Source organism: Athene noctua, chromosome 20 (genome assembly GCF_965140245.1).
Source record: "Athene noctua chromosome 20, bAthNoc1.hap1.1, whole genome shotgun sequence".
Classification (NCBI taxonomy): Eukaryota; Metazoa; Chordata; class Aves; order Strigiformes; family Strigidae; genus Athene; species Athene noctua.
The window spans coordinates 11,600,872-11,618,896 of record NC_134056.1 but is presented as its reverse complement, the minus strand read 5'-3'; the positions used below and the strand labels follow the sequence as shown (position 1 = coordinate 11,618,896).

At 45.5% G+C, this 18,025-nt stretch overlaps 1 protein-coding gene across 6 annotated transcripts in view; it reads left to right on the top strand.

The window, feature by feature from the left end:
- Nucleotides 1-17,215, top strand: part of FKBP15 (FKBP prolyl isomerase family member 15) — a 28,110-nt gene extending 10,895 nt beyond the window's left edge. For 4 of the 6 annotated variants that reach the window (XM_074923715.1, XM_074923717.1, XM_074923714.1 and 1 more), the window contains 18 exons: nt 252-351; nt 1,095-1,198; nt 2,750-2,843; nt 3,668-3,777; nt 4,171-4,281; nt 4,922-5,016; nt 5,705-5,807; nt 7,630-7,662; nt 9,259-9,430; nt 9,935-10,071; nt 10,395-10,550; nt 11,218-11,370; nt 11,717-11,809; nt 12,248-12,358; nt 12,858-12,965; nt 13,165-13,934; nt 14,354-14,444; nt 15,442-17,215. In XM_074923715.1, the coding sequence (XP_074779816.1) occupies nt 252-351; nt 1,095-1,198; nt 2,750-2,843; nt 3,668-3,777; nt 4,171-4,281; nt 4,922-5,016; nt 5,705-5,807; nt 7,630-7,662; nt 9,259-9,430; nt 9,935-10,071; nt 10,395-10,550; nt 11,218-11,370; nt 11,717-11,809; nt 12,248-12,358; nt 12,858-12,965; nt 13,165-13,934; nt 14,354-14,444; nt 15,442-15,516 (2,616 nt within the window). In that variant the 3' untranslated portion in view covers nt 15,517-17,215. The remainder of the gene's footprint in view (nt 1-251; nt 352-1,094; nt 1,199-2,749; nt 2,844-3,667; nt 3,778-4,170; nt 4,282-4,921; nt 5,017-5,704; nt 5,808-7,629; nt 7,663-9,258; nt 9,431-9,934; nt 10,072-10,394; nt 10,551-11,217; nt 11,371-11,716; nt 11,810-12,247; nt 12,359-12,857; nt 12,966-13,164; nt 13,935-14,353; nt 14,445-15,441) is intronic. The other 2 variants (XM_074923716.1, XM_074923720.1) reach the window with 2 other exon arrangements.
- Nucleotides 17,216-18,025: the final 810 nt, after the last annotated feature.

Below are 18,025 nucleotides of genomic sequence, written 5' to 3'. Positions count from 1 at the left end.
ACCCATCACATCAATGTGATCTTTTTTTTTTTCTTTTGGATGCTTTTTCTATAGTGTGAATTCATTAAAGTGGAGTCCGCAGCAATAGCTCTCCCTTTGTACAGGGAAAGCATACTCTGTGGCAAAAGGGTTTAATAATTCCACTGTTCCTGTCTGGTTCAATTGGGTTAATACCTAGTCTGAAGTGATCTTGGGTTCAGACTGTTTGCTCATTCTTTAGCATTCCTTGTAATATGCGGAAATGTTTTTAGGATCCAAATACACTGAGAGGGACAGCGCAGCCAGTGGCTTCATCCTCAGTGAGACCATCACAGCCAGCTCATGCTGTACTGCCCACAGTGTCCACACAAGGTAATGTGCTGGTGAGCCTGGGCTTGGTATGGAAAAATTTCACTTATTTGCAGGTTTCCAGTACAAGGGCTGTACCAATAGAGGATTCCCTTCAGGAACTGAAATAGGAACTGATAGATAGCTTCTAATAAGGATTGCTGATCCGAAGCTGCATAGATAGACTAATTCACCAAGCACAAGACTGAAGACCTTGGAGTATGTCTTGGTGAGCTTGTGCACACATTACTACCACAGTCCATGAGCTGGTCTGTCATTGTGTGTGCTGGGTGGCTTTTGAGTTTTCTAGGACATGTGATTTGTAAATGCAACTGTTACAAATCCTTTCGCAGTGCACAAAAATTTTTTTGTTTGGAAACGATGGAAGTAAGAGTGACGGGCGTCAGGTCTGGCAGCTCTGGAGTGGGCTTGACTTGTCTTCCCATGATGGAATACTAGTGTCATATGCTGGTCAGCTGAGTAGTCTTTAGAGTCAGTCTGAATAACATCTTGTGTCAGTAAACTTCAGAGCTGCCTTTGTTTGGATGAAAAGAGGTTGTCTAAATGTAGCTAGAAGTGTTGCAAAAGATTACTCTTTTCTTGACCTTTTATCACTTGCTTGACTGGATTTAATTTTCACAAGACTGCAGACAGGCTTAGGTTAATTTTTGTCTTAGTGACTTTTTTTTTTTTGCCATTTCACACTGGACAAGTTAAATTATTTCTAGCTACTTTATGGCATGCTCAATTTCTTTCTTCCTTTTCAGTACCTCAAGGCTCTGGTTCTACACCCCCAGTATCTTCTGCTGCTTTAATACCTGCAACGATCCAACCCCATTCAGCTCTGCCTGGAGGAGCACAGGGCTTTCAGGTACTAAAATGAAATCAAGGACAATATTGGCACTTCTGTCCTTCCTCATAAGTCTTACTGTCTTGTCCGTTGCTGGGAGCAAGGACTTTGTAGCAGCATGTAAGGATGAGAGTCCCAGGCTGTTTCCTGTGACTCTCCTTTGGCATTTTCAGGTTTCCATTACGTGCCTCTTAGAAAGTAACCAAAAAGGGCTAATTTTCTGTTTGCTGGGGGCTTCTTAAAGTTGAACCAAGAGTTAACCAGACTTGAATATCTGCTTTTCTAATGGATAAAATAGAAACTTCCAAGTACTTCTAGAGCAGGTGAAAACAGAAGCATTTTAGACTGAAATTTTTCTTGCTGATGATCTGTTTTTTCTGTGAGAGCTCATTTGCACACTTAATGTGTTTGTGGGTCATGGGTTTTCATCCAGCAAAAGAAAAATCCTTTTAACAGGCTTGTGGTGCTGCTGGTTTAAAGTGATGCAATGTGCTTGCTAACAAGGGAACTTTGGGGGCTAATCACACAATGTATTTTCCACATCAGATAGCAAAGACTTAGTACAAAGCTATTGTACAAACACTTCTGTAAAGTCTAAACCCAAGCTTTTTACTGTCTGCTTTCTGTAGTTACTGTCACTTAACCTGTTTTCTGGAGCTTTTGGAAATCAGTGGCCTATGTCACATAGGTGCACTGTTTATTTTCAAAGCGTTCAGGCAGAGGAAGAAAACATGATAATGAATAAACCACTATATTAAAAAAAGGGCAAGAAAACCAAACCACAAAACAAAAAAATGCAAAAACAAAACCTCACCAAACATACACCCCCCACCCCTCTCAAAAAAAAACCAAAAAACCTAAAACTGTTGTGGCACTACTTTCCTTTGGCTTTGCATCTTCCTGGTGTTGAAAATAAGGAAGGTGTGGCAAGTAACAAGATAGGCTTTGCTGTTTGTTGAAATAGAAACTAGTCATTTAAAGTGAAGTTTTAATCTGACAGTGATTTGGATATATTGTTTTGAAAATTTGACTCCGATGTCTTGAATTCTTCCAGAAACTTGGCCCAAGTTATATTGTACTTTTTCTTTTTTTCCTTGCCGGAGAGAGTAAATTGGTATGAGTGGGGTACTTGAAGCATTAATGTGTTCTTCAGTCTGTTTAGCTCCTGACGAGCACTGAGCAGTAAAGTTGCAATCCAGTTGTGTTGCACTTTTTGAGCCCTTCCTAGGAATAGCCATGTGTTCAAGTTAGCATAACTTCAGAGTGAGCTGTTCACATGCTGATCTTTGCCTCTCACATAGGATAACATGCTTTTGCTTGAACTTCAGTGAAGAAGGTAACTCATTAAGCTGTGGTAACTTGAACACATGGCTAGGCCTTGAAAGAAGAGTGACTGTTATTTTCCCTTTACTGTGACTGTTGTGTAATTTGACTGCCAGCTCCTTAATTCTAGTTTTTTTCTTTACAAACATCATCTTTGTTCTGGGGCTTAAAAAATGTGAAAACCACTTAAATGTGAGGAGAGGGGGAAATAAAAAAGCATATTCTAATCTATTGAACTTGTTCTGCCAGGCATATCCAGGAATGGCATTTGCTTACCCCCAAACTGCTGCGTCTGCTTCTCAGCTCCAGCCTGTAGGACAGATGTATCCCACGCCTTACCAAGGTATGTTTAAAAAAGTACATGCTTTTCAGAAGGCTGCAATACCTGCAGTAACCTGTTTATTTTAGGTAGCAATGGTAGCATACATATTCATCCTGTCTGTAGTGCTGTTCTGTTTCACAAAATCTTATTTTTTTAATACCAAATAGGGGCAGGCATTTCCCAGTAAATACCCATCTGTTTTCTTACCTTAAGGAACTTCATGCAGTGTGAAAGGCGATGGAATTTCTAGGTGTATTCTTAAAACTCTGTATTACTAAAGGTATTTTATAGCTGGTGCTTCCAGTTATAAATATAACTGTAATATTAAACAGCTGTTCTATTGGGCATGAAAAGAATTTAAGTGTACATACAGAGGCCTTTACTAAGTGAGAGGACCCAGCCCCCCCAAAAAAAGGTGCAACCTAGGAGTGACTAAAGGCATTTAAAGAACTGCTTAGGTAATCCCTGTTGGTGAAGACTGCAGTATAGCTGAACCTTTCTTGGAGCATGTTTTTTTCAGTTCAGAGCTTCAGAAGCCGGTCTTCATTCCTCTTGTTTGATTGTACCTCTTTGTGTACCACTGTTCTGTGTGTCTGGGGGCTTCTGTCTTGTTGACCCAAGTGCTGTCACATGGCTCAAGAATTTCCTGTAGTCATAAACCTGCCTATTCATGTTATTTGGAAAATACCTACATTATTAGTTTTCCAGATACCATGTCCCTTTTATTTCTGGGAAGAGAGTGGCTGTCGTATCTGGCAGGCTTCAAACTGCTAAGCATTGCTTTTGATGTTTGTATATAGGCATTTTCCCCCTGTGACTATAGATCTCTCTCATTTCCCTTCAAGCACCTGGGGATGTTACTTCCTTTTTGATGACAGAAGCTCGGCAGCATAACACTGAAATCCGACTGGCTGTTAGCAAAGTAGTAGATAAAATGGACCATCTGGCTGCCAAGGTAACGTATGGCATAGGCAGGCTTGTTGATGAAGCTACTGCTATTCGCTCTCCAGATGCGGTCTGAGGAGTTGGCTCTATTTAAATGCCTGCATTGAGTTTGTAAGTGATGGAAATGCCAGTATTGTCAGACCTTGAAGTGGTAGCAATTCAGCTACTATGAACAAGTAGTCTAGACCTGGGGGGAGGTGCTGTCTCTTGCAGTCTTAAATATCACATGATGCGTTGTGTTTGGAGAGACTGGCTGCCCTTCAGGAGATGTCACAGTTGATACAGTAGTGTATACCCTACCGCTGATCAGACACAACAGTCAAATGGATCTTTACAGATGTCTGACTCTTCCCTACACCCATAAATTTATTTCATCTGGTTTAAGAATGTCTTATTTCTATAGGTGGAAGAGTTGAAGAAACAAAACGCTGGTAACAGCTCCCTACTGCCTGGTATCTCTTCTGTTACTATGGAAGCCTCCATGATCATGAGCAATATCCAACGCATAATCCAGGTGAGCCTGGCCAGCCTTATTGGGCTACTTCTGTAAGGAACTGGAGCCCACTGCATGATTCCTCATGAGAGCTGTACTAGCTTGGCCCAAATACCCATCCGCCCATGTGTTCTATTTTTGCGTAGCCAAAACCAGCTGCTTAGGTAAGAGCATGATACACAGTGATTTCCATCCCTCTGCCACTGCAAAAAGCCCTTCTCAACAGAACGTGTTTTGGGTGCTTTCTGACACAGAGCTGATAAGTTCATGCCAGAGAAATCCAGCCTCTTAAACCATTATAGACTTAACCCGCAGCATCCTGCAGAACCGAGTTTCACAGCTGAAGTACCCTGTTGCAAGAACTACCTACTTCTGTTTTTCACTACTTAGTATTATGCTTTATAGTTTTTTCTAGGCAGCAGCCTTACAATCTTGGGTTTCATGGGTGAAAAAGTCAACCAGACACAATATTCTCTAGAATGGGGTTTGGCAACCACTGTCCCGTGCCAGGATTGCTGCTGAAGGTAGCACAGTGCCTTCCTGTGATGTTACCACAGAAGATAAGTTTTACCACTGTACTGTATCTGTAGAAAACAAAGGTTGAGGTGCTGCTGTAAGGAAGTCCAGGTAAAGTGAATATTCATGCTGTGCTATGCTTTAGGAGAACGAGAGACTGAAGCAAGAGATATTTGAGAAGAGCAGTCGGATTGAGGAGCAGAATGAGAAGATCAGCGAGTTGATCGAAAGAAATCAGAGGTAAGGAGTGGGAGGGTACAGCCTCTGCATTTGCAAAGACTTACTAGGTTAGGCATAACACTTGGTTAGGCATAACTAGGAGGGGGGCCCTTTAGGGTAGAGATATATTCTGATGGTTATAATTGGGGGGTTTTAAGGCATTTAAAGTGTGGGTGTTCACACACACATGCACACACCCCCACAGGGCACATCTCCAAAACAGTGGTTTACAATAAACATGAATGTGTAAAAGGGGAAAAAAACCCTCATGCTATCTTTTTTGAGTATGCTTGCTGCTCTGCTTCTGGGGCTTACTTTACTTTTGCTAGATTTTCTAGTAAGGTGGAAGAAATTGTAGGGGATGTGGTGTCCCCAGTTTCACTGTTGGGTGTGTGTTCCATTCAGTTTTGAGAAGGGGAATAACTTGTTTAAGGAAGTGGCAAAGATCAGTGGTATCAGGTTATCAAAACTCTTGACTATGTGATGGGAACATTAGACGTGTTGCAGAGGGGTAAAGCCTTATCCAAGCTGATATCTCTGTTGTGCCAGGCACACCCATTCCACCCTTATGAGATCAGGCTCCTTTTAGTGCAGAATTGTCTGGGGCTTATGAAGAAAACTGCTTTGAAATACACCTTTTCTATCTGAGCCTTTTGCTCCGGGTCCGTGTCTTTATGCAAACACTCATGCAGTCTTCCCCTGTTCACAGATACGTCGAACAAAGTAATTTGCTAATGGAGCAGAGGAACCATTCACTGCAAACAACAAATGAAAACACACAGGCAAGAGTGTTGCATGCAGAACAGGAGAAGGTAATGGTGACAATGAGCAGAGCCATAGAGCTCTGGCTGCAGCCAGGAAAGGGGCTGGTTCTTGCACTAAAACATGCTGAAGCCTTGTTAGGCAAGGCTTAAGTCAGTCTCTTATGAGACAACTGTAGTTCTGACCTTATGTTTTGGAAGCTTTTTTGAGAAAAAAATTTGAATATAATTTTCATGGCTTTCATGACAAAAGCAGCACAGAGGATATAAATGTAGATCTTTATGCTGCCATAGCTTTAATATTTTTATCTTACAGGAAAGTGTCTGATTTATTGTTAACTTTGTAGGTATATAGCCAAGATGTTGGGAAATTGTGTCTATCACAGGGCTTTGTTGTGTTGAAAATGTACTTATTTAGTTGCACTGATGGTTTCAGAAAAGTTATTCCTTCTGTTTAACTGATAAAGAGTGAATGTAGCTATAAGAAAAAAAAATATTTCCTACTAGAGTTTCTTCATTGCACTTTTGCACTTTTTTAATACTAATCAAAAGCTGTTTGTTTCTATTGTGCTTTTGTGAAAGGGGGTGCTGAGAAATACCTTTCAAACCAGTTAAATGCACTTATGCATGGCTGCATATCCTGTAATGTCCACTTACAACAGCCTAGCCCAGGTAGGCTAGCTTTGAGATCTGTCTCATGGTGTCTTCTATGCTTTCTCAAGCACTGGCTTCTTAAATTACACCAACTTCAGTCTTGCACTATGTTTCCCTGCTGGGTTTTGTATCTCTCCAGTTCAAATGTGAGATGATAAATGCTTACTCTGCATGAGAACCATAACTCAGCACACCTAAAAATAACAGAAACTGCAGCTTTCCGAAGTATGCTAGCAAGTATGCTAAAAAATAGAGCAATATATGGCTGATAATTGTATGCTGGTGTGAGCAGTGAGGACTGCATTTTTCCACTGAGAGCCCAGGTCATGTACCTGTAATGCATAGGGAGTGTGCAAGATTCTAACCAAGAGTAAGTCAGATCGAAATAATAAATAAAATTCCCTCCTGTCAGTAAGCACAACATCCAGTTTGCATGATAAGTAACTTGGGGAGGAAGCATCTTTTGGAAGTGTAAGATAATGATCTTCAGGAATCTTTTGGGCCCCATCTTCAATAGGACTCCACTTGATTCACAGTCACTGCCTAGGTTATAACACTGTTACATGAACAGACGTCAGGCTAGACCAGAAGAGACTTGCACTGGGAGATGATTTCCCCTAGTTCTGTGAGTCTTGACTGTAAATATGAAGGCTGGTATTCCTTCCTCTTCCTTTTATCTAACCTTGCTCTGTGACTGCAATTGCCAAGATCACTATGGACAGACAGAATCAGGGAAGAGAATTTTAAGATATTTTATCTATTCTTTACTTAAAAATAGGGACGCACAATTTATTTTGTGATGCAGGCCAGGCATCTGTACCCAGGATCACTGAGAAGAGCTATTAGGAACTTGCTGCTTTGGGGTTTTAGATCTTCAACCCTGGCAAAGTCTATCACAGCTTTAGCTGAAGGCTTCATGTACTGTAAGGGTAAACAATACACTGCACTCTGCAGTGCAGTGAAACAGTAGGGCCACTCCTACATCTGTGGTGTGTGTGTATCTGTAAGGATGTCTTTTAGCTTCTTTCTTTTTAAGCCAGGCTTCACTAGCTTTTTCTGTCTAAGCTTTTACAGTTCTATGAATAATTTAAAGGCTTCTCTGGCATGCCTTAGGCTCCTGTAATGAAGCATTTTGCTTTTCTGATGATGATTAATGCCTCTGCCTTTCAAGTTGTGTTCTTAACTCTTCCTGTTTCCTGTCACTGCTTTCTCTTCCTAGCACATGCTGCCAGTGGATCGGGGCTGGGACCAGGTGAGGCAGTGTGTCTGCTGACTGTGTAGGTGATAGATAATTGTGCTCTAGTGCCAGCCCAGCTTCCTCTTGAACTAGCTAGAAGTTGATTGGCATGAAAAGAATTGCCTCAGATCTTTAATTAGCATGGATCTTCAACTTGGAAAAGGGCTTTATAACTGGCCCCCTCTTTCTTGGGGAGCCCTTTGAAAGAACTTTGTCACATTGCTGCTCGTTTCACCTCCCCCACGGGAGAAATAGGTCATGATCATATAATTGTTAAAGCAGATACAGATCACACAAGACTCTTGGTACCTGAAAGCTGGAGGCTGGAGCTGAACTAGTTTAGATATGAAGCATTCACTGCAGAAACTTAAATTTAGTAACAGTTCCTGGCATAGGATTTTCTTTTGATTTTTCTTTATTTGCCATTAAAGACAAAGTCAAGTGTTAAAATAACCTTTAGATATGCCATGGGGTTTTGTGGTGTTTTTAGCATACTAGGAGTTAGTATCTTGAACTGCAATGAGACATTTATAGAAACATAAGAGGAAAGCAGATCTGGTTTTAGCCAGTCTCTGTTGAAATGCTGCCTCCTCTTTAAAATTCACAGTGTACTATCCCAGCCAGTATCATCCTCACTATAGCTGGAACAATTTTGCTCTCAGCTCTTCTCTGCCAGAAGGTGGTGGTCCTAGTCTGAAGGGAAATGCTTTACCTCCTCTTATGGGGATAAAGCAGAGAGAAACCTAAGTTCTCCTGAACTTACCAGTTACAGGAACGTGAAAGCCTGTTGGGAATCTGAATGTAGGCATAGGTATCGAAGCTGTTTAGGTATTCCCTGCAGCAGGTGAGGTTTTCTGACAGGTGTAGCTCTGTCTTTGCAGAGCATCCTCTGAATTTTGTTTCATGCAACAAGATTGGGAATGTGACTTTGTGTCTTTGTCTTGATGCCTTGAGCTGCTCCTAACATATTGTTTACAAGTTGTCTAACAAGCTGTATTAGTACCTGGTTCTACATGAGTCACTGATTTTGAGCAATACTAAATCTAAACAGGTCAATAAATTACTGTGAGAACTATACTCCAAAATGACAGCCTTGCCTGTGTGGGCACCTTGAGGTGGCTACGTGCTGTGTGCTCTGGAGGGAAGGTGCTCTTTTGGCTGAACAAGCCTGTTTTGTGTAGCTTTTCAGTAATTTGTAAGCTTATTGAAGATAATTAGATGTTGGAGCCCAGGCTTTTACTTGAGTAGATGTTGTCATAGCCTGAAAACTCTGAGTAGAGTCACCAGGCACTGGTACTAGTCTTAAAAACACATTTAAGATTTTCAGGAAAACTCACTGCGTTGGACTAATGTGGTAATGAGGTTGTTGGTGGCCTTGTGCAACTTTCTAGTCAGCCTGGACAGGTTACAGCCAAACAACTTAGAGTAACATGGCAAAAAAGTTACTGTTACCTATTCAATTGGAGATGTCTGTGAGGTGCTGGACCCCAGCACTTCCCTGATAGGGTCTCTAGTACCTTATCAGTTCTTCCTGTGAGAACAGTTCTGGTGCCTCCTCGCACTCACACATTGGTTTTTCTCTCCCTTTCCCTGCTCCGTTTTGTGGTACAGGCCAAAGTTGCAGAGGAGTTAGCAGCTGCCACAGCACAGGTTTCCCAGCTGCAGCTGGAGCTGACTGCCCACCAGAAGAAGGAAATGGACCTGAGGAAACAGCTGTCTGCTGCCTTGCAGGAGGCAGAGCGACATGAGACACAGCTCAACAAACTGCAAGCACAGTTAGAAGGTAAAGCTTCTTATGCCTGTCCCAGGAGAGCTCCTTCCTGTCATTTACCTCTAAGTCATAGGTTTTTCCTTTCCTTGGGGGTATCTATTCCTGTTTTCCCTAGGATCAGTCACAAGGGTATCAAAGAAGGATATCGATGCACTGAAATGACTGAAGGGTGTGTGTGTCCTGGTTGCCACTAAAAGGGAAGTGGGCCGAATCAATGAACAAAATCATATTGTCACAGAGATGCCTTTTGTAGAAGCAATCTCTTGGCATTAGTGTCTAACATCTTGTGGAGGAACCAGAGATGTTCCAATGGTTGAAAAGTTAAGATAAAAGCTGAGATATAAGCACTGCCATTTCACAGAAGAAGCTCTTGATAAATTCTAGTTCCCACTGCAGGTTCAAGACACGGTTTTGGTCTCATTGTGCAAGAGAAACTGTTCCTTCCCATCAGCCCCTAAATGCTCTAACCTAAAATATAAGTAGTGCTGAAACCCACAGTAAAGCATATTTTTGCAGAGCTCCAGGAAGCCTCTGAGGACACTCAGACTAGATTCAAAGCTGAGAAGCAGAGCCGCAAACAGCTGGACATGAAGATTACAGCACTGGAAGAAGAGCTAACAGACCTGAAGGTGGAAAAGGAGACTCTTGAAAGGGTATGTCCAGCGCCAGCATTAGAGAGAGATGCAGGCTTTCAGTGTCTGCTGAAATTTAGCCCAACATTCTTGCTTGAAAATGTGCAAGTTGGGTAAATCTTGAGTCATCCGCAGGCAAGATTTCTGTGCTGGTGGATCCTTTGTGCTTATGTGATTGATTGATTTATTTAATATCCTAGCCAGTAATGTGTTAATCTTCCTACCTCTAAAATAATCTCAACTTGATTTTAAAGTGGTAAGATTCCCTGCTCAAAGAAACTTTCTGCATGAGGAAGAGAAGCTACCTTGGTGCAGCTTATTCTAGGTCCTGTTCTGTATTGCAGAATCTTGCAGAGAGGAAGAAGAAATCCCTCTCAGAGAGAGCTCAGGCAGAGGAAGAGATGGAAGAAATACGCAGATCATATCAGCAGGAACTGGACAAGCTTCGACAGTTGCTGAAGAAGGCACGGACTTCGACCGACCAGGCAGCAGCAGAGCAGGTGAGGAGTCATGGGAGCTTCTCCAACAAGTATCTGGAAGGCTTGTAGGGACCTACAGGTAGGAAATAGTTGTGAAAAGCGCTCAAGTAGTGGATGAATGAAAATGTTATCTGCTTGATTTTAGGGGTTATTTTTGACACAGGATTCATTTTGCTGTCTTTCTAAAATATCTTGGTGTTTGTTGGCCCTGCTTCTGACTTTGGGATTGACACTGGTGTCTCTAAGGAAGTGCATGATTTGAGTAGGAAGGAAAGCTGCTGGGTCCCAGCCCTTCCCTGATCGAACCACAGGCCACTGACGTGGCTGCAGAGTGTTGGCACAGCGTTGATGCAGGCTGGCACGCAGCGTCACATTCAGGCTGTGTCAAACTGAGGAGAGGAGAGGCACCAAATTGAGTTCACAGTAGAGAGAAGAATACAGGACTGCTGATGAGTGAAAGGCTGCTTAGGAATATGCCAAGAGATCTGAAATTGGAGCCAGGCCTGAGGGACTGTGGCTGGAATTGAGCTCTGAGAGGTGTGGGCAGGAGCTGGTGACAGTGGCAGAGCTGCCATCTGCATGTAGGATTCCAGCCTAGGGCAAGAGATGTTGTCCAGCCCTGAGCTTTCAGCCACTTGTGCAAATACAGATTGTGTGTGTTCCTAATGATCTCTTACATGATGGGCAGCTATCGCTCATCCAGGCAGAGCTGGAATCCCAGTGGGAAGCCAAATGTGAACGTTCGCTGGCCTCAGCCAAGGAGCAGCATGTTAGACAGTACCAGGAGGTGTGTGAGCAGAGAGATTCCCTGCAGCAGCAAGTGTCCCAGCTGGAAGAGAAGGTAAAGGGCTGTTCTCTTTTGCTGAAATGTAGTGCCAGATAAGTAGTAACACTAACCAAGAGTCCTCTCCCACCTAATTGTGGCTTGACTTTTTAATTTCTTGACTGCTAAGGAGTTTGGCCTTGTCCACGGGATGTGTCTGTGCTTGTATCTGTTACGTTGGGTTGGTGGGCTGCTGCAGGTCTGAATGAGCCAAGGTGACACTGGTCTGGGACTAAAGCAACAGCAACGATCTCTTCTGCTTATCTGCACTGTTCTGAGTGACTGTTTTTGAGCAGAAACTGTTTTAAAGTGGGTGACGCTGAAAGGGGCTCTAAACTGACGGGTTCTAGTTCTTGTCTTGCAGCTTGCAGCTCTAAAACACTCAAAAAAAGCCGAGGAGCAAAAATTGTCCGAGTTTCAGCAACATTTGGAGCAACTAGAGCCTATCAAAGAGAAGGTAAAGGGAATAACACAGCAGCTAAATATGAACTGGAATGCAGTAATCACTAGCCTCAGGTTACTGATGTCCAGAATAACAACATCAGTTTCAGAATATGAGAGGGAAGGAATAACTTCACGTTGCTTCCAGCAAACCAGAACAGGTCCAGTGGTAAGACCCAGCCCTCATTTCGCTGGGATCTCAGTAATGCTGTGCCTGGTTTTGGTGTTACTTGAACTTGAAGAGCTAATGACATAGTTGTGGACCTCCGAGGTTTTGCCTTGGTTGGATACCTTTACTTTGGTACTGTTATTTTTAGCCAAGTCTTTTGGAACTCTCTGTCAAAGCCCTGCTTAAAACTGCACTCAGCCATTTACCCCTCACTAAAATGCAGTTTCCAGGGGTTAGTTGGGGTGGTGTCTGAAGCTGTTCTAACAGTCGGTTTCCCTTTGGCAGTATTTGGCCTTGCAGTCTGATGTGGTGATGCTGAAGGCTCGCTATGAACAACGCATCCGAGACCTGGAGAGGGATCAGGATGGATCGTCACCTGCAGACTTCACAGAGGAAGTAAGCTTGACTGTCCAGTATTTCTCCTTACTAAGCAAATCTGTTTAACTTGAATTATTTCTCTGAGCAGAAACAAGAAGGAAGAACTTCTTATTTTCTGCACAAAATGTGACCCGTGTTTCTAGTAGTAGGGTCTATAGAGGAAGAAATGATGTGATCTTCCTGCTGCCCACTTTGTTGCTTTTTTTTTTTTTAGGTTAAAACTTATATTTAGATTTTTAAATTGAAAGAATAATAACTGTCAGTCTGCACTGGGTTTGTGCAACCTGCCTCAGTTTTGGAAGGAGGGGTTTGGTGTGTGCATATATATATAATGGTTCTGAATTAAGATGGTGTGATGTATTCTCCTTTGGTATGGGAATTTCTGACTTGAAAAGTGGAGTTTTTTGAAAACCACATATTTGAATTTATTGTTCCTTCACCTCGCGAAGTATCTGACATTGAGTCCACTGCTTCAGATGTCAATCGTATCTTTGTTTCCTGCCTTGCTCTTTTCCAGGTAAAGAAGATAATGAACAGTGTGTTTCAATCTCTTCGCGGTGAATTTGAGCTGGAAGAGACATACAGTGGCAGGACAGTTCTGGGTGTTGTCATGAACACTATTAAGGTACAGCCATGACGAGAGATACAAGGTGATCAATGTGAGAGAATGAGTCTTAGGCTAAAAACACAATTTTATCTTGTGAGTCTGAAGTAACTGAAGCAGAAATTTGTTGTGGGTGGCAAAGCAGGCCAGCAGTAGAAGATGATACGGGGGTCTGTGATAGTTTCTTTAGGGTATAACCTACATTCTCTCAATTTTTTAGACCGTAACACTGCAGCTACTCAACAGGCAGCAGGAGAAACCAGATCATGACAGTAAAAAGGAGGACTCTGGAACAGGAGTGGCAAGACAGGAGGGATCACGTGGAGCAAAGACTGATCACGAAGATCCCGCGCAGCATAGCCCAGCACAGAGTGTTGCGTTCCCAGCTAATCCTGGGGAAGCAACCACAGGCTCCACGGTGTCTGACCAGGACAGTGAGTCTGCTCCTCTCTCTGTCAGGCCCAGAACTCCTGAGGAGGAGCAGGTGACACAGAGCAGTGGGGTGTCAGAAGAGGAGAAGGTCCAGGGGGAACATCCCTCTTCCACAGCTGAATCCCGCCTGGATCCTGATAAGGGGCCTGTATTTGCAGGACAGCCTGCTCCTGAGGTGGATGAGGACTCTATCCCAGCTGAGCAAAGGCAGGAGAGCAGTCCCACCAGGAAAGCTGAGCCTGAATGCCGTCCCTCCAGGGTATCTTTGCAGGCAGAAGTTGCAGAACCTTCTGTTGTGGAAGCCAAGCCAGGAGAAGCGGATGTGGCAGTGCTTCCAGAAAAGCCAGCTGTGGAGCAGAGGGCAGAGGAGCCTGTGGGGGGTTTAGAGCCCCCTCCTTTAAATGGCGAGGGAGGGAACTGCACAGACCTGTCAGACGGAGCTGTCTCCCAGAAGGGACCTGCCTCAGGATCCAGCACAGCAGAGCCAAGCTCAGCTGTTATCAGAGAAACCTCAGGAGAGATGGAACTGGGCTCTAGCCCCAGGCAAAAGGATTCCAGGTAAGGTGTGACTGCTGAGATAGCCACAGTCCCACTTCCTGCTGCTCAGCTCAGTCCACACGCAGGGCTGGAGCACTGGGGTAGGGCTGGAGCACTGGGTCTGTCCCAGTGCCCGCGCTGGGTGGCACGAGCTAGCTGCTGGCAGAGGTCAGGCTGTCGGGGCGAGTGGTCGCAGAACGGGCTTGTGAATGGGTGCGGAGTGGTGCCACCATCTCCCAGCCGAGCACAGAGGGGAGTGTGCAGTTTCTCTAGGATCTGACACTGGTGGCTGTCAGGTCCCAGTATCGTTCTGCACTGGTGAATAGTATGTGCCGTAGAAGCTTGCCCCAGCGACAAAACTTTTCCATCATTCTTCAATATAACTTGTAAAACCAAGATCCCATCATCTGCAAGCGAACTGTTAATTCTTTATCTTCTAGCCTCTCCGAAGATGACAACTTCTTTGAAACAGCATCTCATAAACCACTGAAGCCTCGAGTTCCCTCTGAAGAGGATGATGAGGAGGAAGTGGTACGTATTTATATCTTTCCTCTCCTACTAAACTGGTTCAGGCATTAACCTGTAGCTTGTCTGTGAGATCCCTCTCATGGCAGTGGGGGACTGATTGGCTCCTGCTAGCTGAGCTTGGGTCTTCCTGTGTGTTCTCTGTATAAATCATGAGTATCTGGGTTTGTTTATTGCTGAGCTTGGAGGTGCTGTGCTTTAACCCCAGCTGGCAACAAAGGCCCAGCCAGCCACTTGCTCACCTCCCCCAGGTGGGATGACGGGAGAAAATGGGAAGAGTAAAAGTGAGAAAACTCGTGGGTTGAGATGAAAACAGTTTAATAGGTAAAGCAAACCAAGGGATTCATTCCCCACTTTCCCTGGGCAGGCAGGGGCTCAGCCATCCACAGGACAGCAGGGCTCTGTCATGAATAATGGTGACTTGGGAAGCCATCACTCCAAACGTCCCCCCTTCCCTCTCCTTCCCCCAGCTCTGTGCTGGGCGCCATGTGATATGGTCTGGGACATCCCTGGGGTCAGCTGTCCCAGCTGTGTCCCCGCCCAACTTCTTGTGCACCCCCAGCCCACTTGCTGGTGGGGTGAGGAGCAGAAAAGGCCTTGGCTCTGTGTGAGGACTCAGCAGCAGCTAAAACATCCTGTGTTACCAACATGATTCTCATCCTCAATCCAAACCACAGCACTGCACAGCTGCTAGGAGGAACATCAGCTGTTAGCCCAGCTGAAACCAGGACAGAGGGGATGTCTGGGCTGGGGCGGTGCTGACACACCCCTGTTGCCATGCAGGTACTGAGACTGAAAGATTAACTGAAGGGGTTTAGTGTCTTGCCCCTCTCCTTTCCCTTTTAGCCTCTAAGCATCTCTCCTGGAATATTAAAACGTGATGGGAGAAATACACAAACTTCCGTAAAGTCGGCGGAGATTTCGGAGTCAGAACTGTGCAGCAATTACTGAATACTGGGGAGCTGTTAAGACTTGACACATTTCCCTCTGGTTTGACTTGCAGAGCATGAAGGGGCGTCCCCCTCCAGCTCCGCTCTTTGGCGATGATGATGATGATGATCTGGACTGGCTGGGATGAAGAGCTGCCTGGTGAGCCTGAGCCCTCTCCTCTGGGAATGGCCTCTCCTGGGCACTTTGCACTTAACGAGCTGCATCCGTGGGACAGTTGTGAAGAACCAGGGACTTCCCAGGCTCTCGTACTGCAGACTGATGGGGCCTGGGAGCAGGAGGCTCTTGTTGCACCCAGACTCATTGCTCTGACCTGACAAACACATGCAGAGGTTGGAACGAGCTGAAGGAACCAACCAGTCTTACTGCATGTTTGTATTGCTGTCCTACTTCTGTGAACTGTTGATTCATTAACCCAAAACTTTATGCAAATATAAACTTTATAAAGTGCTTCAGAAGATCAAGTCTGGCAGGACCCTGCAGTAGGTAACTGTTTTTTAAAAAAGCAAACTAAAATCTCATCTTCTTGCCCAGTGAAGATCTCCTTGGAGTATTTCTCTTAGTCCCCAGGGTGGCTCCCAGGGACTCTGCACCATCTCAGAGCAATGTGCAGTGGGAGATTTGGCCGAGAGACCCCGGGCAGGTGTTTCCTGGGAGCCCCCGGCTCCGCAGAGCCCGCGTGGGGTTGCCCCGGGGCTGGGGCTGTTGGGGTGGGCACGGCAAGGCCCTGGGGCACACGTGGTGCTCACTGGCCCACGGCAGGCTGGGCAGGGACAGCCCGTGGTGCTACGGACAGTCCGGGCTCTGTTAGACCCGTGCTCCGAGCACAGATGTAGCATCTAGTCACTGCTCCTGTAAGACGCCAAATCCCCAGCTGTGTGTTAATGAGAAACCTCACAAGAATTACTCATTGTGCAGCCAGCTCCTCTGCGCTCAGAGGTCAGAGCGATTTTGGTTTTTTGCTGGCAGTGAAAGCAGCAGTACAGATGTGTAATGTGCTGCTCCTCTAGAGAAAGAGTTACTGCAGGCAGCCAAGCCCATCTCCTGTGCCTTCTCTGCTGCTGTTTAAAGTGTGAGGATTGTAGCAGAAGTTTAAAACTTTGTGATAGTGGGACATGAGCTCCCCTGGGCTCTGCTGGGCAGCCGGGGGTTGGGGCGTAACTTCACAGTCTAAGTGGGCCAAGAGGGGAAAGCAGTGAGGGCAGACAGCTGGGCAAACACCGTGGATTTCTCACAGCACTTTTATTTCTACACTCATTGGCACTAATGCAGCTTAAAGCTATGAGCAGGTCTTTGTGTCTTTAAAACAAATAAAACCCCCTTTCACTTAATAAAATGGAAGTTGTTAAAATAATTCTACTACAGTTTGCTTTTTACAACTGCCTCTTATCTCTGAACTGAATTTGACCCATGTCCTAAATGTGATTTTGGGGGGGTGGGGGGAAGCACTGGGCATTCCTGTTCTGGAGTGTAGCAGTGTGGCAGTTTGCCAAATGCAGCTGAAATTGTGGAGGAGACCAAAGCCTGTGAAATAGCCAACCTGCTGCCCTGCCCACGCTTGTCTTGCAGGGTAAACTTGGCTGGGGTTTCCCTGGGAGCCACGGCAGGAGTCAGAACTCTGAAGAAGTGACAGTAACACATGGATTTTCTGGGGCTTTTGTCTTGTGCTGGGCTGAGTGTGGGTACCCTGCTGTGGCCTTGGGACACCCTCTGTGGCAGTGTCCTAGTGCAGGTCCTTGCTAATACTAACAAATTCCACTTCTTGTTTCCCATTACAGATAAGACACCCTGAGGGATTTACATTTCACTTCTTGAAAAATAAAATGCAATTGAACCTATATTTTTCGGTTGCATGGGGTTTACTTTAGTCTGGCTTCATCTATGCACTAGAAACCTGATTTAGTTCTGACTCAAATCAGGATCAGTTGATCTAGAAACTCTTCTGGAACTCCTGGGAAAGGAGAGAAGGTCCCTTTGTGCTGTGACTGCAGCTCCTCGAGCTCCCCCCTTGTGGGCAGAAGCTGAAGTACAAACGATCATCGTGATGGGGGCAGGAGTCCCTCCCCCGGTTCTCCATCAGGCTTTAGGGGGAGACCCCGGGCAGCCGGAGGCAGGAGGGCTCTGCTCTGGACGTGCACTGGGGTGCAAGAGTGGAGATTTGAAACTTGTCCCTCCAAATGCAAGTACAGCAGGTACCACAACCCATCCTGCACGGCAGCCTCTCCCTAGACGTAGGCCTGGAGCCCACAGCTTTTTTTTCTTAAACCGTATTTGCCTTGAGTGCAGGAGGGGTGGACGTGGGAAGGCTCTGGGTTTCCTGTGGGGGCAGCAGGCTTGGGGAGGGGTGGATGTGCCCGGTCCTGAAGAGGGGGCAGTCGCTGTCATGGGGGCTGCGAAGGGGCTGTTTTTCCTTCTGGGTGCTGATCTGCAGCCAGGAGGTGGGTGCACGCCGGGGAGAGGGACCTGGCTGAGGATGTGCCCCAGAGGGTGTTGCTGTGGGGAGATGGGGCTCAACACCCCCTTGCCCTGCGGGGCTGGGGCAAGGAGAGGGCCCCCTTCTCCCTGCCTGGGCCCTGGTTATCACACCCAGCCCCTGCCCTGCCTGCTGAGAGCAACGGCAGCACCTCGTTCTCGGTGCA